The sequence below is a fragment of the Myotis daubentonii genome, chromosome 9 (assembly GCF_963259705.1).
Source record: "Myotis daubentonii chromosome 9, mMyoDau2.1, whole genome shotgun sequence".
Lineage (NCBI taxonomy): Eukaryota > Metazoa > Chordata > Mammalia > Chiroptera > Vespertilionidae > Myotis > Myotis daubentonii.
Genome location: NC_081848.1, coordinates 81,681,034 through 81,704,493, shown reverse-complemented (window position 1 = coordinate 81,704,493; position 23,460 = coordinate 81,681,034). Strand labels below are relative to the sequence as shown.

Here is a 23,460-nt window from a genome sequence, read left to right as displayed (position 1 = left end):
CGGGGCAGTCGCCAGCAGCTCCCCTGGCTCTCGTGACAAGAAGGGGTGAGAAGGAAGCGAGCATCGAGGCTCAGAGGGCCTCCCCAGCAGCCCCCAGGCCGGGATCTGCCCCCAGGGACCCCGCCCGGCACTCACGGTCATTGCACACAGGGCCCCCGTAGGAAGTCATGGTGCAGTCACAGGTGAAGCCATCCCACTGCTGCAAGCAGACGCCCTGGTTGGCACAAGACTCTTCGGTGCAGGTGGTGCTGGGGCCTGGGAGAAGCAGGAGGAGGAACACACCCGCTCAGCCACGCCCCGCCCTGCCCGGCAGCCTCAGGGCCAGGCAGGGTCCGGCTCTCAGTCTTCCAGGCTGAAGGGGCCAGTAGTGACAAGGGGTGGGCGTGGGAACGGGGGGCTCAAAGACTGCCAGGTTTGGCCTTGAACCGTGATAAGGGGCCAGGGTGGGAGGCAACAGGGAGAGCAAGTGACCCTTCAGCCCGGGTACCCCTGCTCCACAGCTGGGGGCAGGCTCGTGCAAGGCCTGAGAAGGAAGGCCGCCTGGCCGCCTGGTCTGCCTGGGCAGCTGGCCGTCCTGCAGCTGCGGGTCACACTCCTCCCCCCACACTCACCATCACAGCCCCTCTCCACCTGCCCGATGCGGTGCAGGGCGTCCGCGATGAGGTCCGGGAGGCGGCCGTTGAGGTCCACGGAGGCCAGGCAGCCCTGAAAGCCATCCCGGGAGGCCACCAGCTTGGGCAGGTTGCTGAACATGTTCCTGCTCAGACCGCCAATGTACAGCTCCCCTGCAAAGGGAGAGGGTCAGGACCTCGCCCCCCCCTCCTCCGGACTGCGTGTCAGGTCTCAGATCCTCCTGGCCGTGCAGGGTCCCATCCCGAGACCCGGCGCCTCATCCCCCTCCCCCGCCTCTTCCTTCTTCCTTCTCCACTTGGCCATCTGTCTGCTCCTCTCCCAGAGAAGCCCAGATGCAGGGGGCGGGGGTGGGGAGCAGCTGGAGGAGAATGCTCCCCGCTCTCTCCCACACATCTGATCCAGTTCCGGCCTGTAATCAGGGCCTTTCATGATGTGCAGCCCCAACACCCCCCTGGCTCCCCCTTCCGAAGTCTCCGTTGCCAGAACTCCTGCAGGCCCCTCCCCGGCCTCTCCCCTACTCTGCGTTCTCTCCTGGGGGGTTCTGGGCCACACTGGGGAGTGCTCTAGGGAGCGCCTGACGCCCACATCGGTGTCCGGCCACAGCGAATCTGACTCCCTGGATGTTTTGTCCCCTTCCCCCCCACCCCCCCACCCCCGCCCCAGCAGAGCCTCAGCAAGACACGGGCAACCCTGATGCCCTGGCCGTGGGCGCAGTGCAACCCAGACAGGCCCAGACGGCCCCAGGTGGCTACCGCTGTGGGTTATCTGTGACACATCGCCCCCTTCTGGGAGCAAGGAGAATTGGCAGCGCCCTGCCCAACATCGAGCCCAGGGGTCTAGTCAAGCTTCCACTCCCTGCTCAGCAGCCTGCTCACTCGGTGACTTCAGGCAAGCCACCTAGCTTCCAGAAGCTTCTGTCTCCACCTCCCCAAGAGGGGATGAACCCAATGGTCTCTGAGGATCCTCCTCAAGCTCGGACCGTCTGAGTCCCACTGACACCCAGGGTCCCAGTGGCACTGAGGGCGGCTTTGGGGTTGCGAAAGCAGTTGCCCCATTGGGCTCTGGAGTAGCCACGGGCACTGTCCTCCCTTCCGTCCAACACCCGTTTCTAGGCTCATCCTCCTCTTCCCGGCTCTCTAACCACCACCCTCGTCCCCCCCGTCCCCCCCCCGTCCCCCCGGTCCCCCCCCCCCCCCAGGGGAGGCGGTGACGCTTCAATGGCTGCTGAAGAGGCTGGGGAACGTGGCACCCGGTGTCGTGCTGACCCACCAGGGAAGCCCAGCCAAGGCCCAGGTGTGCGAGGGAACAGCAGGCAGGGACCCAGCTACTGCCACCCTCTCCCCTCACAACGGCCCCCCCCACCCTCCCGGGGGGGCGTCTGCAGGGTGCTGAGCTCCCTCCTCTCTCCAGCCCCCCATCCCAGGCTTCTCAAGCTCGTTAAACCAGGAGGTCTGTGGAAGGCTCGGGCCACCGACTGCGAGCTGCAGGGAAAGGCCACCGAGCTCCCCAGGAGACGCACCCTGGGACGGCGGCCCCGCAGTGAGCAGACCCCGACAGAGAGGTGGCCACGGTGGAGACAGGGGCGAGGTGGGAGCCGTGGGCCGGGGAGGAGGGGGATCGCGCTAGTGGGAGAGCACCCAGGGCGGGGGGACCTTGTGGGGCCAAGGGGGGGTCTGGCCTGGGCCAGGCCTTGCGCAGAGGGGCCGGGCCCACCTTTGAGATCGAGGTTCCGGGCGCCGTTGGAGTGCTGCGTGACGGTGCGGGAGTCGATCTTGAGCGTGTGCACGTTGCCCGGGTCCCGGGACACCACCACGTTGTGCCACTGGTTGTCGTTGACTGGTTTGTCGGAGTTCCCCTTCATCAGGGACGGGCCGTTCCCCAGGTCGAACACGTAATGGATGTACCTGCCCCACAGGCGGGAGGAGACACGGGGTCAAGGTGGGGACAAGGCTGGGAGGGAGGAGCTACACCTGGCAGGGTCCTCTGCGCCATGGAGGGAGGGGGGAGGGGGAGGGGGGAGGGGGGAGGGGGGGAGGGGGGGACCCACCCTGACGGCACGAGGACTATGGTCATGGGGGAGCGTGGAGAGAGGACCACAGAGGAGCAGGTTGGGGAGAGGTTCGTGGAGGCAGCAGGGTCCCCTGGGATCAGGGACAGCGGCTCTAGGCTGGGTCCTCCCGACAAGGGGCCCCCGGGACTGGCCCTGCCTTCTGCCTATAGAGAGGGCTGGGGGGGGGCGGCCAGGACAGGGAAGGGAGAGCAAATGACTGGGACACCCCAGGCAGGGAAGTAACTGGGGAGTCACCGGGGCAGAAGGAGGGGGTGCTGTTTTGCCATCGTGGCTGGTATTTGGGGACTTGAATCTTGGCCCGTGGTTTGGGGGGATTAGACGTCTCAGCCAGTGGTGGGGGGAGAGGGACCACTCCCTGGAGGGCGGTGCAGCGCCCAGCACCTCACCCCTTGACCAGCTCGATGACGATGAAGTCGTTGCCGTTGCCCGAGTTGAACAGGAGCAGCCCGTCGGGGGCCGTGGTCTTGAACTGGAAGAAGAGGTGCATGGAGGCGTAGGCTTGGAGCGTGGCGAGCGCCAGGTAGCTGCTCCGGCTCTTGAAGGTGACGGGGTCGGCCACAATGGCACGCAGGCCAAAGCGGGCGTTGAGCTCGCAGTAGGTGATGTCCCCGTCCTTGCACTGGTCCATGTAGGGCTGCCCGTTGAACACCAGCCCGCTCAGGTGCCCGATGAAGTTGGAGGGCACCACCGAGATGAAGCGCCGCTCGGTCATGATGCCCGTCTCGATGTTGTAGAACTCCAGCCGCGTGTGGGCCCCTGCCATCTGCCCTGCTCGGGGCAGGAGCCAGAGATGAGGGGTGGCTTCGGGGCGCAGACTGGGGCTGGGCCTGGGGTCCCCAGGAGCCGCCCCTCCACACATGGGCCCCACAGAAAAGACATCAGCCAGTGCGCCCAGGTGGGGCCGACGCCAGCGCAGTCCTGGAGCCAGGAGGAGCGGTGGGGCGGGGCGCTGGTCCTGGGCTGCCAGGTTTCCGGGGACAGGCTGCGGGCAGGGAGTCGGGTGGCCCTGGGGTCCAGGCCCCCTATTTACACCACCCCCGAGGGAGAAATGCCAGCAGCAGCTTGATGGAATGCTGCCCGAGGCTGGGGTCACCCAGAACGGAGCCGAGCACAGGCCACTAGCCATGTGTCCACCCCCCTGGCCCCAGGCCACCTACCCTCCACCGTCACGTTGTCCACGGACAGCTGCAGGCTCTTGCCACGCCGCACCACCCTCACCGTGTGCCACTCATTGTCATTGAGCTTGTGCCCCGCAAAGAGGGTCTCCGGGCCTTTACCTGCGGCACCAAGGGGGGAGTGAGCGTGGCCTCTGCACCCACCCACACGCACAGCCCCGGCGCGGCCTCACCGCCCCAGACATGTGCACACAAGTTCAAACACAACCTACGGCACATGGTTGGCTGTGCCACACACCATGCACACCGATATACACACTCACGTGAACAGAGCTTTTACACACTCGGCACTGCCATGCCGTACAACATCCCAGGTGCCATTCGAAGAGAATCGACGTGACCCGTGCCTGTGCAGCTGTGCCCTGGGGCTCTGCACACAGACGCTCATGTCTTACAACCAACATGCTCCTCCCCGTCTCCTAAGGACCTTCCACGTCCATGTCTGCAGCCAGCAGCTAACTCCCCACATACATGCGTAGACCTACGACCTTCCCAACTACAGAGCCTCGCGGGGCACCCACAGCTTCCTGCTGGCAGAGGGCCCTCCACATTCACACAGCCCCCCAGCACACAGGGCCCAGGTGACCCTCCTGCACACACTGGTTACCCCACACACAGCTCACTCAGCGTGGCCACAGGGGAATGTGTTTTTAGGAATTATGTCCATTTATTCAAGGCCAGGATTATCTGCTTCCAAGTCTAACGCAAAAATATTTATCTTTGGCCCTGGCTAGCGTGGTTGAGCATCGACCTATGAACCAGGAGGTCATAGCTGGAGTCTTGGTCAGGGCATCTGCCTGGGTTGCAGGCTTGATCCCCAGTGTGGGGTGTGCAGGAGGCAGCCGATCAATGATTCTTTCTCATCATTGATATCTCTATCTCTCCCCCCATCCCCCTTTCTAAAATCAATAAAAAATATATTTAAAGAAGAAAAATAAATAAAACAGAAAGATTTATCGTTGGCCCTGGCCAGTGTTGTTCAGTGGTTGGAGTGCTGGCCCACACACAGGAGGGTCATGGGTTCGATTCCCAGTCAAGGGCGCAGACCTGGGTTGCAGGTTCGATCCGCAGCCCCTCTCTCTCCCTCCCTTCCACTCTCTCTAATAATGAATGGGGGGAAATATCCTCAGGGGAAGATTTTAAAAAGAAAAAAACTTCTCTTTAGAATGGTGCTGAGCCTTCCAGCACTCCCAGGTCACCCCTGGGCCCCCCAGTGCTCACGCCAGCAGGGAGCAGGGTCACCACGGGAATGCACACAGGTGCCAGACGCACAGGCTCAGCGCACACAGCCCCTCTGCCTGGGCCGGCCACCTTCCCGTGTCGCCTACACGACCTCGGGCGCACCACGCGGAACCACAGACAGCGCTGAGCCCGCGCGCTGGGCGCTCAGAAACGCCCACTCTCTCTCCACCGCACCCCGCCAGGAGCCTCGCGGCCACCTCTGAGGGCGCCCCCGTGTGGCCGAAAGGCGGCCCTGCCCACGCAGGAGCTGGGAGGCTGTTTGGAGACCCCGACCACGCTGCCTCCACGGATCTCAGGCCGCATCTCCCTTCCGGCGTGCCTCGCGCTCCCCCTTGTGGCCGCCGCGGGAGATGCAGCGGAACATCCTGGCCCAGAGCTCTCTCCACCTTCCTGCCCAGAAAGGGGGGTGGGCCATCACGCTGCGGGGCCACCAACTTTGTCCCCCGCTCCTGAGGCCGTGAGATGATGAGGTCTCCTGCCCTCCCTCTCCCGGCCCGTGAGCATGCTGACCCGGACCCCCACCAGCTCTCCCTGGTTTGGCTTCCTTCGGCCCATGCTGTCCACAACCACTCGACCCCATCCACCCGCTCCCCTGCCTCCCCACACCCACTGCCCAACCCCACACAAGCCAGTGATGAGGCCTCTCCTCCCCCACCGGCCCCCCCAGACCCGGGCCAGCATCCCAAGCCCCTCAGGACTCTGCAGAAGAGGGAAGCCACTTACTGGGTGCACAGCCGACGCGCAGGCAGTCTGGGGGGGCCATGGGGCGGGCAGAGGGGGAGGGGAGACAAAAAGGCAGAACAAGTTTTTTTTTTTTACATCCTTCACAGGGAGGGGTGTCTGCGGGCGGGGGTTCCCCCCGGGGCCACTTTCCGGGGACCACGCGTGCCCAGGTGCCCTCTCCCCTTCCTCAGGTGGACCCTGCACCTCCTGTCCCCAAGAGGGCTCCAACCCTCCCCAGGGCTGGGAGGCAGGGCAGGCCGGTGACAGGAAGGGGGCCCAGGCCTCTCCTGTCGGAGGGAGATGGCACCCTGGGGATCTCAGCGTACACGGATCGCTGGGGGCCGAGGGCCTGGCCAACCCAACACCTCCTCATCTCGGGGAGGGGAGCGTGGGGCAGGCCAGCGTCCCCGCACGCCTGCCCTGGGACAGCCCCCTGCTCAGAGCCCAGGCGGTGAAGCGTCGCTCCCCAGGTCCTCGGGGCTCTGAGCCGAATGGAGGGGTCTGCCCCAGGGCCCTCCCCGTGGCCATATGCCTCCCCATGTCCCGGGGGGCTGGCACCAGCCCTACAGGAACCTTCCTTCTCCCTTCCTAACCGGGAGGATGCCAGGCTCACGGGCCCAGTGGCCCCTCACCCTGAAGAGGAACTGGTGTCCGTGTTTTCCTAGGAGGAGCCGTGGCCTCACAGACGGGGACACTGGGGCCCCCAAATATGACTTCTGAGGCACAGCAAGTCAGGGGCAGGCAGGCACCACAAGCAACGTCCCCTGCCCCTGCCCCTGAGCACACTGCGCCCCCCCCCACACACACACCGTGGGGCACATTACCCACAGCATGCAGCGGGCCAGCCCTGAGGGGAACAGAGCTCTAGTCCTGTGAGGTCGGGGCTCGGGCCCTGAGTGCCGGTGCCGCTCCCTCAGACCCGACACCAGGAGCTGCAGCCAGTCCTGCACCAGGAGGCAGGAAGGCTGGCCTGAGACTCACTGCAATGGCAAACCTGAGCCTCAGCTCCTCCCCCCCCAACACCCCCCCCTCCCCCAGTGAGCCCGGGGCCCTGAGCTGGGAGCGGGGAAATGGGCTGTCCCTGGCCCCTCAGGGGGCGGTTCCCAGCGCTGTTAGCAGCACTATCCTGGCATCCAGTGGCTCCTGCCGGAACAGGCTCTGCCCAGGCCCCAGGGGCCAGGAAGCGAGGGGCCTCGGGCACCTGGCCTGCCCCGGGCCTGAAGGTTCCTGCAGGGAAGGCAGATTCCCCCGTGGCTCTGGGGGGCATGGCCCCTCGGGCAGTACGCTGAGCTCCACACGCGTTGTCAACCGCAGCAGAAGAGTGGGGGGAGCAGCCGGGACCCTGAGCCACAGCCTGGCACCCCGGAGGACAGAGGAGGCCGAAGGCCAGGGGGCAGGCACGGGGAAGTCTGAAGGCCCAGAAAGAGGAAGGAGGGAGAGGGAGCAGAGAGAAAAGAGGAAGAAAAGGGAGCAGAGGGAAAGAGAAGCTGGATGGGGGTGACGGGGGTGGGGGGGGCTGGATGGGGGGTGCCAGGCCTGGCGTCAGGTCACGGGGGCTCTCTCGGGGCCAGCAGAGTCTTCACCAATGAAGGGTCCAAAAAAGAAAAAAGGGCAGGAAGGGCGGCTGACTCCATCGGGGAAAAGGCCCAGTGCTTTCCCGCCCAGCAGGGGAGCGCCGGGAGGGGGTCCGTCTGTCCAGAGAAGGGGTGTCAGCTCCAGGCCCACCCTCTGCAGTGGCCACACCCTCAGAAGCCCTCGCTCCAGGGGGGTGAGAGGGGAGCAAACCCCCTGAAGATGGGCACCCCAGGAGGGAGCCCCACCATGCGGAGGAAAGCTGGGAGCCGGCACAGCTCAGGGGCGTAGCTAGTAACTACCGACCAGCCAGCACCCTCAGGCTCAGGGATGGACAGTGACCGGTCTGCGCAGACGCACCAAGGCGCTGGCTGGACACAGAGACCAGGGAGGGGAGAGGAATGTGTGCGGGGACAGGTGGGAGGAAGCCACCTGCACGGAAAGGAGCTGAGGGAAAGAACCGGCGTCCCAGGCCCCCTCTGCCCCTGCCACTCCCGGCCCCCAGATTGGAGGGGGTGCAGTGGGAAGGTTTCTCTGCAAGGGGCCCAGGAGCCCACTGGCCAGTCTCCTCTCAGAAGCGGTGCCACGGAGGCAGCCCCATGCAGAGCTGTGGGCCAGGAGCCCAGCCGACAGAGGGAGCTGGAGACCTGCTGAGCAGCCGCGGTGGGTGAGCGGTGCCCTCCCGGCCGGATTGAAGGGCTGTGGGCTGTGAGTGGAGTGCGCCTGGCTTACACCACGAGCCAGAGTTGGACTTGCTCTGTCCGGCTCAAGGGGGCAGAGCCAGGTCCACGGGCGGGAATTTCAGAAGGGGAGGCTGCCGCTGAGGAAGAATGGCCATGGTCGGCATGGCCGTCTCAGAGGCGAGGAGCCCCTGGCATGGTGGGTCTCAGCCCGGTGGGGAGGGGGGGTGGAGAGTCGGGGGGAGCCGCCTGTCCATGGGGAGAGACAAGGGCAGTTCGCACCCGGGGTCGGCTGAAGGGGTAACTTCTAAGACCCGCCAGCTCTGAGATGCTTTCAATACAATACAACAGTGATGGAGAACCTCTGACACGCAAACTCATTTTTGGGGTTGATTTTTCTTTGTTAAATGGCATTTAAATATATAAAATAAATATCAAAAATATAAGTCTTTGTTTTACTATGGTTGCAAATATCAAAAAATTTCTCTATGTGACCCGGCACCAGAGTTAAGTTAGGGTTTTTCAAAATGCTGACACGCCGAGCTCAAAAGGTTCGCCATCACTGCAATACAATGTGCCCTTCGAGTTGTCTCGCTGACAGCGGGGACCACATGGGCACACCTGGTGCAGGGCAACTCCAGGGAGGGTGAGAGGGACAGGAGGCCGCTGGGTCCTGCCCCAGGGGCCACGGCTGAGGCAGAAGGAACCAGGGACTCGGGTCACACTGAACAGGGTGGAGCCCAGAGGACTCTACTTCCTGCAGGGACAGACCGCCCTCTGCTCGGGCTGCAGGCAGCACAGCTCTGGGGACCAGCTGGGGGCTGCGAGGAGCTGCAGCAGGAGCAGGAGGAGGCAGTCGGTGTCTCCGGCATCCTCTGCCCGGAAGGCGGCAGCAGCCTCGGGGCCTCTTTGGCTCGCTCTGGCCTAGCAAACACCCATCTCCTGAGACAGGCACTCCGTGCCCCTCCAGCTGCCCATCAGTGGCCACTGGCGACCGCTCCCTCCTCAGGACCCAGCACCAAGTCTGCGCCCTGCCACCGAGCGCCCGTGAGCGGCATTGGCCAGCTTCCCTGCCTACGGCTGAGACCACCAGGCCGAGGCCACGCCCCATCAGTCTTCCATTCCCCGGAAGCGGGTCCAGCCCAGGACTGGGGCCTCCATGGTGTTGCCTGACTGGGAGGCCGGGCAGGCCCTGCGTAGTGAGCAGGATGGGGATGGGGATGGGGATGGGGATCCTGAGTGGGGTCCTGTGGAAGGAAGCAAGCCCCCAGCTGGTTGTAGCTGTAGCCCCATCCCTCTCCCTCTCCCTCCCCCTCTCTCTTCCCCTCCCCCTCCCCCTCTCCCAGTGCGGTTCTCCTTCAGGAAGGCTGGGGAGAGCCTACCCGTGTCCCTTGCATCTGTATGCTGTCTTCACTCCCACTGTTCCATCTCAGCCTCAGACCCATCACACAGAGTGGGCAGAGTGAGGACTCTTACTCCCATTCTGCAGAGGGGAAAACAGAGGCTCGGAGAGAGGAAGCGACTCACCCAGCCATCAAGGGGACCAGGGCTAGAGCCCAGACCTTCTGGCCCCATCACAGCCCAAGGCCAGGTGGCTGGGTGTGGACAGGCTGAGTCTGCGTGATCGCACAGCGGCCTCACGCCTCCCTGTGCACGCGTCGCTTGGCATTTGCGGGACACATGCGTCCGCACAGCTTGGTCACAGCTTGTCATGAGCCAGTTAGACACGGCATCTCTGTGGCCGGGCCAGGGAGGAGGCGGGGTTGGACTACAGCCTGAGGCCTCCTTGTTCTCGGACGTCTGGGTGCTCACGTCGCACCGACAGGAAACGCGCCCATGGGAAGGGCAGGCTCGGTCCTGAGAGTGAGGTCCTGAGGCCCCAGAGAGCGTCTCTCCGGCCGAGGACACCGCCTCCCGTCTAATCGGACGGAACCGGGTTTCTCCGCGGGGGACCGAGAGTCCCGTGAGGAAGAGCATCTGCATTCCTGCAGCAGAAGGCCCAGCGTCCCACTGTGACCCCGCCACGCACTGAGCCCGGCGCAGCCGCACCCAGAACACACGGGCGGGGGTCTCCTGCTGCGCGGACCAGGCCACCTGAGCAGCACAGGCCACGCATGGGCCCTAGGCCGGCGCCTCCTCCTGCGGCACCTCAGGGTGCTGCCGGGGGTGTGGTAGGACCGAGCGCTGGCCAGAGGCGCTTCCCGTCCAGCTCCCCCTGTGGCGCTGCCGTCGCCCGGCCGCCACCCACTGTGATCTGTGATCCTGGTTAGAGGCAGAGCCTCGGGGAACCCTGAAGCCACGGGGAGGCCCTGGCTGCCCGCACACCTCCTGCTCCCGCTCCTGCTCCCGCCTCACTCTGCAGAGCCTGGTCCTCGGAGTACGAGCCCAGGGGCCAATAGTATATGTTTATAAACAAGGTGGTGGCCAGTCTCTCCTCCAAACGCCCTGGAGACCAGCGCTAGCAGGAGGCTCCAGGTAGATACTGAAAAGCTCAAAGCTCTGTGTCATCTCGGTCGAGGATTCTAATCTGCTCAGGCCCGGACACGCGTGACCTGAGCGGCCTGGACCTCCTGCACGGCGGGCGCCGCGTGCTAGTGTCTCTGCACTGAGAGGCGCGTCTGGGATGGACAGAGGTGACCGGGCCTGGACAGCCCAGGACGCTCACTTCCAGGGTCTCCTGGTGAAGCGCCGCGTGGTTTCACCCACGGCTGTGCCGGGCGTGGCATACGCCTGGCCCTTACAAAGGGTCCCGGGAATGTCAGTGAGTGAGCGAGCGGCTGTTGTCTTTTTGCCCCCACAGGCCTCCCGGTCCTGCCTGCATGACACCCAGGGCACTGCCAGGGGAGGTGGCACGGCCGGCTGGGGGCCGGGCAGAGACCTGAGCCCTCTGATGGTGAGGCCCGGACGCCCCTGCCCCCCCAGCTCTGTTAGAGGCGATGAGGGGAGCACCGTGCTTTAGGCAGATGCCCTGAGTCTGAGTCCAGCCCCCCGCACCCTCACGACCCCCACTAGCTTCGTGACCTTGGGTGCATGAATGCCACAGTCTACAAAACAGGGACAGCAGCACCTATCTGGGGACCCGGTGTCATCGCAGGGTAGCCACGGGACGCAAACGTGGAAGCAGACACGAGGAAGGTGGCGAGTCCCGTGCATCCGTGTCCCACGGGCGCCTACGCACCACACACAGACACGGCTTTCAACGTGGAGAGGTGAGGGCGGTCGGGGGTGGGGGGGTCTCAGCGCTGGATCTGCCGCTGCCCTGGGCTGGGGTGCAGCACCGGTGTGCTCCCCAGTGAATGAGCAGTGAATGAGCAAGTGGGTGAGGCGACAACCACGAATGAGCTGTTCCCAGGACAGAGCCCTCCAAGGCCCAGGTGAGCACATTCAGGCGGTAGTGTGGCCACGGGGTGCCCCCACAGTGCGTCCTCACCCTCCCGCCTCCAAACCCTCGCCGGGGCCACCACCAGCTTCTCTGGACAGAGGGGGTGTGAGTCAGAGGTGGGGGTGGGGGGGTGGGGGGGCAGGAGCTTCTCCAGACAGAGGGGGTGTGAGTCAGAGGCGGGGGGAGGGGGCGGGCAGGAGCTTCTCTGGACAGAGGGGGTGTGAGTCAGAGGTGGGGGTGACAGGAGCACCGGGGGGGGGGTGGTGGTTACCGAGGTTGACCGTGAGCTTCATCTGGCCCCCGTCCAGCTCGAGGCGCAGGGTGTCGGCCGACTCCCGGGAGGTGGTGGCCATCATGAGCCCATAGGCCCGCTGGGACATGAAACGCAGCGACACGTCCTCCGCCTCCGTGTGCATGGCGTTGGGCAGCATGATCTTCATGTACATGGAGCCGTCGTAGCTCAGGACCGTGGCCTCTGCCCCAGGAGAGGGGGGTGGGGAGAGGGGAAAGGGGAGCAGGGCGGGCAGAGGCCAGTGGAGGGAGACAGAAGATGAGAGAATCATTACCAGGAGGACAGGCAGGGCCGGCCGAGGAGGGGCCGGGGGCTGGGCAGCGGGACCGGGGTGAAGGCAGCCTCACCTCTCTCACAGACCCGCCCCAGGAAGCCGGTCCCCACGCAGTCGCAGACGAAGCGGTTCCAGCCCTCGCGGCAGGCGCCCCCGTTGCGACAGGGGGCCGAGGCGCACTGCTTCAGCGTCTCCCGGGAGCAGAAGGGGGCCACGCCCGCGGCCCCCTGTGCCTCGGCCAGGCCCCGCAGGTCGCGGCTCCGCCCGTCGATGAAGAGGTCCCGCACGCAGCCCACGTAGCCGGCCCGCAGTGCCGCCGTCCACACCTCCGGGGGCAGCGGCATTTCCACGCGCCCCCCCTCGGGGAGACCGCCCAGGTACAGCTCGCTCTCCAGGTCCAGAATCTCACTCTCCCCCGTGGCCAGGAACGGGGTGCTGCGGCTGTTCACCGAGATGGAGCCTAGGGGTCACCAAACAGTGAGCCTCAGCGGGGCAGCCGGACGGAGAGGTACCAGAGGCCAGAGAGGGTGACGGCCTGGCAGCCGGACCTCCCACCCACCCCTGCAGCGGCCGGGCCTCCCCATCCACCCCTGCAGCGGCCCTGGGGAAGCTGAGCCTCGCTCGCCTGCTCAGACGCTGCCTGACAAAGGCCCCCAACGTCAGCTCACGTGAGCCCACCCCAGCCCGGCTGCAGTGTGAGGTCCAGGCTCCTCCCTCCCGACCTGAGCGAGTCTTTGGAGGATGCACAGGAGGTGGACACACCCCAAAAGGGCTGGATCATTCACGGGTCATTCCCCCCGCCCCCCCCCAGTCCCTTAAACCAGGAACCAGAGGCACAGACCCCTGAGGAGGCTGAAAGGCTTGCATCTGAGGTCCCCACTAACACCTATGAGCGTTTGTGACCACGTGCCAGGCCCTTAGCACTTCACGTGTTGTATCGCTTAGTCTCACGGTCCCCTGTGAAGGTGTCCTTCACGGCCCCACTAGGAAATGGCAGGCAGGCCTCAGAGAAACTGGGAACCCGCCTGAAGCACCACGGCAGGGGAGGCACAGAGCCAAAGTACCCCCCCGCCCAGGGCAGCCTCCTCCACCTCAGCCTGGAGCCCCTCTGTGGCTGGGGGACAAGATGGGCCGGCAGGTCAGCTCCTGGGACCTGCGAGGCCAGCTGGCAGCCAGGAGAGGGCGCCAGTGCGGAGCTTCTGAACCGTAAGTGCTTTGGAAGGGAGACCTGTTATCCTAGGGGAGATTCGGGCTCAGGTAGGAGTGTCAAAGCGGCCACCGAGCAAGAGGAAATTAAACCGAGTATAGGCCTGGCCTCCAGGTCGCCCTAAAGCATGGAGAGGGAATGACCCAAACCTTCGTCAACGGGTGTGACATGTAACATGCAATGGAATATCATTCCGCCGTAAGAAGAAATGATGCCACACGCTACAGCGTGGAGGAACCTTGAAACTCGTCTGCTGAGGGACACGAGGCAGACCCAAAGGGACAAGGGCATATTCCAGCTGCAGGGGTCCCTGGAGTAGCCACATTCATAGGGGCAGAAAGCAGGATGCCAGCTGCCAGGGGCCGGGGGCAGGGGGAGGAGTTACTGCTTAATGGGGACGGATGTTAAGTTTGGGAAAAGGGGAACGGTCTGCAGGTGGATGGGGGTGGCAGTGACAGTGATGGGAATGCACTCAGTGCCACTACAATGTACACTTAAAATGGCTAAAACGGTAACTTTCAGGTTACGTATAATTTACAATTTTTCTGAAACCAGGAGAAGGTCAGAGGGCTTTGCTGGAATGACCGCTCAAGCATGCGTGCTGTGTGCAGGGATGGATGTGGAGCACTGGGCATGGCCAGAGCTGGTCAAGGCAGTGGCCCCGGGGCCAGCCAGACCGCGTGGGTGGGCTCTGAGCTCCGTGTGAGGCCACGGAGACCACTTCCTGGAGGCCAAGGCGAGCAGGAGGCCGGGAGTCCAGGCAGCTTTCCAACCTAAAGGGCTACTGCCCACCTGTGTGGACACCAGGAGCCAGGGAGACCCCGTGGGGCCTCGTGAGACAAAACGAGGGGGTGGGCCCACTGGCCATGAAGCCCGGGGAAGGCAGCCTTGCCCCGAGGAAGGGAGAGGCAGACACGGCTAACAGCCCATGAAAAGCAGACACTTCCGGGAGCCACGGCAGCCCCGTCACTCCACGGAGACACACAGCCCAGCGCGGTGACAGCGGGGAGCACGACACCTTAGCTGGCGTGGATGGGAGCTTACACTGGATAATGTGTCTGCTCTCACGAACACCAGCTCTCTCTTTCCCAGATAATTCTCTCACGTTCGACAAGGTGAATTAGGCCGAAGACAAGAAGAGGGCGGGCGAGGGGGACTGGGGACGAGTGGAGGAGAGGGTGGCTAAAGCAGCCGGAGGTTCCAGACAGCGCCTGCCCGCCCTCGGCACTCCCTGCTCTGCTGCGTCACTGTGCGGGGTCCTCACTGGGGCCACCGTCAGCTCCCCCCACCCCGCTGACCCCCCTGACCAGCTCTGTGACAGCAAAGTCTTTAGCTCATGCGCCCTCTGCTCCAGCACCTTGGACGGCGCCCTGCATAGCTGCTGCTGCTGCTGCGCTCAGTACATATTTCTAAAGCGAATTAATAAGAGAAAGTCGAATGGATCTAGACAGAGGCAGGCACGGTTGGGAATAGTTTTTAGGGGAGTGAGACATTCACTCTGTGGGGGACCCTGTGCTAAGGCCTTTACAGCGCCCTCTCATTGTCCCCTCTCGATGACCCCGATGCAGGGACGCCTTTCGTAGATGAGGAAACTGAGGCTTCAGGGGTTGGGTGATGGGCCTAACGTTACCCACACAGTAAGTGAAAGGGCGGAGGTGTGACCCCAGGTCTCCACCACGCCCCCCCCACCCCCCGGGACAGGAGTGACAGCGCAGGGCAGGGAGGCCAGTGGGGAAACGCAGGAGGAGTTCAGGAAACTGTAGGACAGAAGAGGCCTGGGAGGATGTCAGGGCCGGGACCAGGAGCGGCCAGGGAGGGAGAAGGGGCCAGAGGGCTCCCGACCTTTGCGCCCGTCCCTCTGGAAGTCCACGTGGCACCACTCGCCGTCGTTGACCTTGCGGCTGGACGCCCGCAGCTTGATGCCTCCGGAGCCCATGTCCAGCAGGAGGTAGAGGTAACCGTCCAACAGCTCCATGGCGAAGTAGTCGGCCCGCTGGGCAGCGCCGAGGCTGCCGGCCCCGGCCCCGGCCCCGGCCCGCCGGCCCTGGCTGAAGAGCAGCAGCCCGTTGGGCTCCGTGGTGCGGAAGTCTAGGGAGATGGAGCCAGTGCGTTTGGCGCTCCAGCGGGGCAGCGCCACGAAGGCCTCGGGACTCTCAAAGGTCACGGGGTCCAGGGCAGCCACGTCTTCACAGCGGAATGACAGGTCCCCCTGCAGCTTCATCTTGGGGTCCCCTTCCTTTGCCAGGCGGGACAGCTCCAGCTTGAAGTCATTATTCTTGTAGACCACCTGCAGGGAGGGGCAGGGCAGGAGACACGGAGCCGCTGGGGCCTGGCCCTCCTGCCCAGCACCGTGGGCCCTGCCACCCAGCCCTGGGGGCCCTGCTCCGCTCCACCAGACCACGGCGTGGCCTTTGTTCTAGAACCACACACAGAGGCTGTGAACAAGCCACTCCCCTGCCCCCGGCTCTCGGTCCTGCCTTCCTGCCCAGCTCTACAATGACGCCCGTTCGTCACAACGGCCAGTCAGGGCCACCGCCTGGTTGACACTTCCCAGTTCTCCAAGCCTCTTAGTCTGCACTCCCCTCTGCTCCTCACACCGCCCCTTAAGGAGTAGGTGCTCGTTTTACAAATGAGCAAACGAAGAGTAGGCCGGGTCAGGGGACTGGCCAGGGTCACAGAGCAGAGAGCAGAAGAGCTGGGACCCAGCCACAGGGGCCGAGGATTCACATCCAGCAGCTGCCTCGAGGGTCCCCTGAGCGGACGGGGCTTCCGAGGCCAAGGCCGTGACAGAGAAGCCTCTGGACGGAGCCGACGGCCTCGGGTTTTGAAAAGAGGACCAGAAGCACAGGGGCCGGGAGGCTGGCCCGCGCAGACCCCATCACAGGCGGCGAGCGTTCGGGGCGCGCAGCCCTCCCCGGCCCCACTCACGTCCTTGAGGCAGCCCATGAAGTTGTTGCTGACGGGCGAGCCCGGCAGGTCCGCGGTGTTGGGGCTGCCCCCGATGTAGAAGAAGTCGTCGGAGCCCAGCATGGTGTAGTCCTCCTGCGTGTAGCCTGTGGTGGTCAGGATCCCGTCCACCGAGATGGTCACCTGCCCAGCCCGGGGCGGGAGGGGGAGAGACAAGGAGACAACCGGCATCAACTCCCTGGGGAGAGTCGAGGGCTGGGCAAGGGAGAGGCCAGGGGGCAGTGGGGGAGGGGGCCGGACCCCCCATTTTTATGTCTGCTTGTCTCGGAGGAGGAACAGTGGGGGGAGCGGGGGGAGGGGGAGAAGGAGGCAGCACAAGATTGGATGGTCTCAGGGTGGGCTCAGGCCTGCCCCGCGCCCAGCTCAGCAGGCAGAGGCCTGGGGGTGCTGGAGCGCTCCCCCAGAACCAGTTCCTGGAAGTGGCTCCGAATGGAAGTGGGAACCCCAGGTCAGGGCTCCAGGATGGGGGATGTGAAGGGCACCCTCATGCCCATCCTCCTGAAGGTGCTCCTGGACCTGCATGCGATTGGCAGGGACCCAGTCCCCGCCCTTCTTGGTGGCTCCAACTCCCCTGCAGCTCCCCCTCCGGGCGCTGAGGGGCCTTCCAGCCGCAGCCAGTAGGGCGGTGGCAGCCAGCAAGGGCGTGAGGAACTAGAACCGAGATATTCCTGGAGCCTTGGAGCCTGGGGGGAGGGGCGGGGGCAGAGCATCCTTCAGGGCCCACTACGCCCCTTTCCTGAGTCTCTTTACGCGCAGATCCCTCTACTCTAGTCTCCCAAGGAGAGGGCGGTACTGCACCTACTCATCAGCCTGCCTTTCTCTCTTCGCCTTCCCCACTGATGCCACCATCACACTCTAGGGAGCCGGCCGGGTTAGAGAGCAGAGGGGGACAGGGCTAACCTCAGGATGCCTTGGCCGTGGGCTGGAAAGTCAGGCAGAAACTCAAGGATGGGGAGCGCCTGGTGCTCCAAGGAGGTGAGAAGGGGCAGCCATGGCCTGGGGGAAGCAGTGACCTTGTGGGGGTGGCAATGCAGGGAACTCTCAGACTACCCCTCCCCAGGCCAATGTCGAACTTGGCCCCTGGAAAGTCCATAGGGCAGAGTCGAGGTCTGTGGGACCACGAGACACTCCCCCCCCACCCCCCGTCCCCATCCCCCACTCCAGGAAGGCTGTGGTTTAGGATGGTCAGCTGGGAAATTCGGGCAGTCACCCCACTTCCCACTCCCCTAAAGTGTTTCAGCACCCCCTTTTCCAGCAAAGTCTGGAGATTGGGGCCTTCCGGTCCCACCTGTACCAGTCCACCTGCACAGGCCACCAGCCACCTTCCAGGGACTGGTCTCCAGAGTCCATGGTCGTGGGGCAGGCGTGGTGTTAGGAACTCCTAAGGGACATGAGCAGAAGGGAGCAAGGGGAACTACCCCACAGGACCCCCGGACCCCTCCTGCTGAGCTGGAGCCCTCCAGTGTGTGTGGGGGGGCTGAGCAAAACCAGGGCGCAGGGGCCCCCTCCTGGGAACCATCAAACCTTGTGCTGGAGGAACTAGGTTCAAGGGCAGATGATAAGGGGTATCTCTGCGGGAGGGAAGGTGTGAAAGCTTTTGGGTCTTGTTTGGAGGGGAGCGCTGGTCATTATTGTTTATTTCTTCTTCCCTCCATCCCACCCAAGGCTGGGAAGTGGGGGTCTGGGTGGAAAAGGGAAGGGTCAAAGTATTAGTCACAAAAACATGCAGACAAGGTTAGACCCGGCAGAGGGGCTGGAGGGAGGGGAGGAGGGGACTGGGCTGAAAGGGTGGAAAAGACAGGGCAGGGTGGCAGGTGGAGGGGTCTCCCTGGGACAAACTCTGTTCCCTCCTGCCCTCCACCTGCACTTCGGAACTGGGCCACTAGCTAGTTCCTGAGCCTACACCTGGCCACCCCAAATAGACAGTCAGCTCCTGAAGATGGGACCCGGCCCGGCCGGCGTGGCTCAGTGATTGACCTATGAACCTAGGAGGTCACGGTTCAATCCCCGGTCAGGGCACATGGCCGGGTTGCGGGCTCCATGCAGGAGGCAGCCAATCAATGATTCTCTCTCAACATTGATGTATCTCTCTCTCTCTCTCTCTCTCTCTCTCTCTCTCTCTCTCTCTCTCTCTCTCTCCTGAAATCAATAAAACAATTTTTTTTTAATTAAAAAAGAATGGGCGCCCTAACCAGTTTGGTTCAGTGGATAGAGCGTTGGCCTGCGGACTTAAGGGCCCCAGGTTTGATTCCGGTCAAGGGCATGTACCTTGGTTTCGGGCACATCCCCAGTAGGGGGCATGCAGGAGGCAGCTGATCGATGTTTCTAACTCTCTATCCCTCTCCCTTCCTCTCTGTAAAAAAATCAATAAAAAATAAATTAAAAAAAAAAATGGGCACCTGGCCTGACATGTCCCTGTAACCCCCTAATCCCAGCCAGGCCCAGAGACACATCATAGTCATTGAAGGCGAACACCAAGTCACCTCAGGAGTCAGGGCCACGGCCTGTGTGCCATCTGTCCATCCTATGCCTCGGGGGCCTTCGGTGGGCAGAGCCTCAGTCCTCCGAGACTGCTCTAACCAGGCACCCCTGTTTCGGGGGGGGGGGGGGGGGCAGGGCCTGCCCAGCCCCAAAGCTCCTCAGGGAGACGCTCGTCTGGCCCCGTCAGTACACTCCGTTCCCAGCCCGCCCAGCCACTGCACTGTCCCCCTCCCCCGCCCTGGAGGCCGGGCACCAGCCGCGGCATCTTCTTCCCTCTGTGGGCTTTCTTGGGCCCAGTCCCTTGGGCCAGCTCACCTGCCTTTGCCCTCAGAATTATAAGGACCTGGCTGGGGGGCGGGGGCTCCTCAACTCCCCTGCAGACGGGCACAAATCTGACCTTGCCCCACAGCCTTATGCAAATCGCTGCCACGCGGTGCCCCCTGGTAGAATAGGGTGGCCTTAATCACCCTCCTATCTGTGCCCCAAATTCACAACTATTTCTGTGGAGCAGCCCTGGTCCAGGGGGTGGAGGAGAGGGTAGGAGGGTGGGGAGCACCAGGAGATGCACGGAGGAAGGGGGTCAGCCTGGGGTGGGGAAGTAGAGGGAGTGGGGCGGGCGCTGGTGGACAGGAAGCCAAGGGCAGGGGGTGGAGGAAGGTCTCTGGGGAAGGCAAGGAGGGAGATGACAGATTAGTAAACCCAACTGTTTCCTCAGACAAATCAAAGTCCAGACACAAAAATGGTGGGTTTGTTAGTAAAAGCAGGAAACAGGGGACTCAGTCCCCTGTCCCCCTCCACCCTGGGGGTTCAGGATGCCCCTGCCCCCCAGCCCCCCCGCACAGCTTCTGGAAGGGGTAGGGCCGGCGGAGAGGAGGGCAGGGGGGCATGCCACAGAACAGCCACTGCATCGAGTGCACATGCGGGTTAGAGGGCCAGGGTGGGGCCGGGCCCAGCAGGAGACGAGAGAGCACAGCCACGTGAGAAGGCATGCTGGCCAGGCCGGGAGATAGGGGGAAGCAGAGATGGAGGCAAAAGAGCTGAGGGGTACAGGAAGGAGACGCTTCCTTCCAGCAGAGGAGCGGAGAGGGGCCCCACTAGGACAGATCCCTGTGGGCTGAGAAAGAAAAGGAAGGGACATGAGACTCAGACCTTCTCCACCAGAGGGTGCCCCAGGCGCTCCGCCCACCCCCCCACACCACTCATCACAGACCCCGGACACACCTGCTCACACACACCTCCCACTGACGGCAGAGGGGGACGTCTCCATGGGCCATTTCCAACCAGCATCCTTTCCATCAGCAGGACCACGGCCAGGGCCCCAAGACACAGCAGACTCGGCACCCAACCCAGACCATCCGCTCAGCCAGTCCACTCCACACAGACAGGCGGGCCTGAGCGGGGCTGCGGGGGCCCAAAGGAAGGAGCCACAGCTCTGCCCCAAAGCCAGGCCCAGCCAGGGAGCAGAGCGGGGAGCACAGAAGACACAGGAACCAGCGCCCAGCCGCCCAGCCCCAGCTCCACTCCCCAGGAGCGGGGAGGGTGACTAGAGGTGCTACAAGGGATGGGCTACCCGCTGGGTGGGCTCTCCACCCTCCCCACTGACCTCACCGTCCTCTGCTCAGCTCCCTGCACACAGGCAGGCCGGAAGGACGTAAAACCAGGCCCTGGCCACAAATGCGCCCTCCCCCAGGGCCATGCCCAGGAAGGCAGGCCAGGCAGAGCGGAGCCCCGCTGGCATCTCGCAGAGCCTTTCTCAGCTCCCTGCTGTGATCACAGAGTCCCCAACCTCCAGGAAGGGGGCTCATTGGGGGGAGAATAGGACGGAGTGAGGGCACGTGTTTGGAACGGTGGGTGGGCTGAATGGGCCTTGGGGAGTCAGGAAGCCCCGTGATGGTGTAGGCAAAACTGAATCACTGAGCACTTTGTTTTTCTGGGAGATGCCATTTCTGTGTCATCAGGTCCTCAAGGGCTCCAGGAGCCAAGGGTGGCTCACTCAGAACTGACGAGGTGGGGCCAGAGTGAGGCCGGGGAGGGCGTCAGAGGGAGGTGTGCAGGCCCGCTGCATGCTGACGGTTAGCCATCTGTCTGGGGTGGGGAGAAGCTAAAGAGAGAGCCTGGTTGGAAAGACCCCCAGGAGGATGGCCCAGCAGCAGGTACAGCCCCACAGTGCGTCCTGGCAGCTGGATTTGAAAAAGCTGAGGGACAGAAATCCTGAGTCCTTCAGCCTCCACCGTTTCCTAAAACAATCCATCCTCCCTCTCTGACTCTCAGCTGTCAAAGGGCTTTAACAGCTCCCACCACTCGCCCTCCTCCCAGGCTGACTCTGCGGCTCACAGAGACAACCGAAATGAAAGCCCTGGAATCTTCCACAACCGGCTTTCGCTGGGCCTCAGTTTTCCCATCTGCTAACTGGGAGTAAGCTCTGCCTGCAATCTAGACAGTCATGGAGTTTAAATGGTACTCAAAAAGTGAGAGCTATTTCGAGGAACCAGAGCCCCTGGCATATGTACAAAGAACTATTATTATTTTTACAAGAAAACTTCCATCGGCCCGACCACAACTAATCCAAACCTCTCAACTGGTTCACCCTCTCCCCCGGGAAGGAATGTTCAAATAACAAGAAAAGAGTTAATAAAAGTAAATACGGAACTAGCGGAGCCGGCTGAGGAACGCCCGGGAATCAGAACAGGGAACCCTGTCTCTCGGGGACCTGTCCTCTGGCTCCAGTCTTCCCTGAAAAGGCCGGTCCCTGGGACAGATTTATCGGGGTTTACAAGGCTACTCAGGCTCCCCGATCCCCGACAGCGATGCTGGCGCTGGGGAGCACAGCCCTCAGAGACAAGACTTGAGCCCGGGGGGAACCTCACGGGGTTCTTTGCTTTGTAACCAGCTTACGCACCCCGTCTCTCCTCCTCCCAGACCCAATTGCTGAGGCATTCTGGGGTTTCCCGCAGTTGTTTTAGGACTAGTTCCTAAGGGGAGGGGAATAGGGTCTCCAGTGGGGGAGCAAGCGCACTCCCCGGGGTTTGCTGTGGGAAGGGAACTGCATCCTTACAAAGCACCCCTGCCCTGGCAACACCGAGACGCTCAGCCAGCGTTTTATAAGCTTCATAAAGTTACAGGTCCCTTTACGGAGCACACGGGCTTTCGCCTGCCTTACCCCTGCTGACCGTCCACTGACCCCAGGAAACAGGCCACGCAGGTGTGTCATCAGCCCGTTGGGTAATTGAGCTTTAGCCCAGGTCACATGGTCCATTTTTAACTGAACTGAGACTGGAAGGGGGTCTGCAGGCCCTCACCCTCAGGTGGCGTTCCCCAGGTGCCGGGTGTGCTGCCGGGGCTGACCCCGTCTCCCTGTCCCCGGGAAGCGCTGTAAAGAGAGGTCCTGACAGGGACTCGGAGGCCGGCCTGGGGAGCGGCAGCAGCTAAACCTGGAGCAGCAGCTGGGGAACAGACTGGGAGGGGTGGTGTTGGGACCACGAGTGGCTCCATTTGAACGTGGGACGGCTGGGCGCAACCAGATGAGACCTCTGCTTGGGGAGAGCTAGGGTGGCCATAGCCAGGGGCACCGGCTCAGGGGCGAGCAGAGGACAGGGCTGCCATGAGTCTGTGGTTCGGGGAAACACAGACCTGAGAGGTAGGGCCCCCTGGGGAGGTGGGGGAGCCTCTCAGGTTGGGAGCCTAGTTATCCTGCTTCCCTCCCTGCCAGCCTGCCAGCCACACAGACCTGGGAGGCCGGGAAGGCCAGGCATCTGCCCCACGCAGCGTGGGCCCCGTGGGAGCAGACACGTCCACCGGAGGGTCGCCAGGCTGGAGCTCAATCACTCTGCATTATTAATAGGCGATGACTAACCGCCTGCCACCGCAGAGCCCAGACCTGGCAGGCAGGAGGGAATCCCAGGGGATGGCGCAGCAGGCTCCTGCCCCCACACCACCGCCACCCAGAGCCCTCTCCAGGCTCAACACACACGCAGTCACATGGCCCAGCTCATACCGGCACGTACACATGGAGAGTCACCAGCAGAATCTCACGAACACAGCATACAGTTTCCCACTGACACCCCTCCATGACACACCAACATTTACACACACTCGCACCCACACACCAACGCACACCAGCTGCATTTATCCAGACACCCACACCCACACTCACGGGGACTGAGTCCAACCCAAACAGAGGAGTTTGGTGACAACCACCCCAACTTTACCACTGCTGGGCCTCCTCCTCTCGCCCCGCAACAGGGAAGGAAGCAGCCCCAGGCAGAGGCCATGCTGGACAGGCAGGGGACAGAGAGGGGGGAGAGATGGGGGGAAGGAAGACAGTGTGAAACACAGTGTTAGTCAGAGCAGCAGAGCTGGGGGGGGACTGGACGCTGTCCCTGGTGGGGGGAAAGACCATTCGTGCCATGCAGAATGTGGGGGAAGGCGGGACCAGGAACCCGCAAGGTTGAGAAGCGAGGGTAGGGATGTCACCTCTTCCCTGGCAGCCAGCGTGGGGCCCCAAACTGGTATGCACTGGTGACTTGAAGGAGCAATCTGGACTGCTCCCAGGCTGCTGTGCACCTCCCAGGCCACATCTGCCCCCCTCGGGGAGCCTGCCCCGCTGGCTGCCACTGGAGGTCTCACCCCAGCCCCCTCCTCCAACTCAAGGGGCCTGTCCAGGAGTGACAGTGAGCAGAGCGGAGCATGTCATGGGATGGTGTTTTCCATGGATTTTCAGGAGACCAAGAAAGAAACTAAATCAGAGAGAGAGAGAAAAAA

General features: G+C 63.3%; 1 protein-coding gene across 23 annotated transcripts in view; it reads right to left on the bottom strand.

The window, feature by feature from the left end:
- Positions 1–23,460, bottom strand: part of NRXN2 (neurexin 2) — a 106,279-nt gene that overhangs the window by 41,511 nt on the left and 41,308 nt on the right. For 9 of the 23 annotated variants that reach the window (XM_059710212.1, XM_059710227.1, XM_059710231.1 and 6 more), the window contains 10 exons: positions 16,180–16,341; positions 15,094–15,538; positions 12,118–12,504; positions 11,750–11,953; positions 5,845–5,871; positions 3,862–3,981; positions 3,091–3,472; positions 2,347–2,537; positions 612–785; positions 136–255 (listed from right to left, as the gene is read on the bottom strand). In XM_059710212.1, coding sequence (XP_059566195.1) covers positions 136–255; positions 612–785; positions 2,347–2,537; positions 3,091–3,472; positions 3,862–3,981; positions 5,845–5,871; positions 11,750–11,953; positions 12,118–12,504; positions 15,094–15,538; positions 16,180–16,341 — 2,212 coding nt within the window. Of the gene's footprint in view, positions 1–135; positions 256–611; positions 786–2,346; positions 2,538–3,090; positions 3,473–3,861; positions 3,991–5,844; positions 5,872–11,749; positions 11,954–12,117; positions 12,505–15,093; positions 15,539–16,179; positions 16,342–23,460 lie in introns of all 23 variants that reach the window. The other 14 variants (XM_059710211.1, XM_059710216.1, XM_059710214.1 and 11 more) reach the window with 2 other exon arrangements.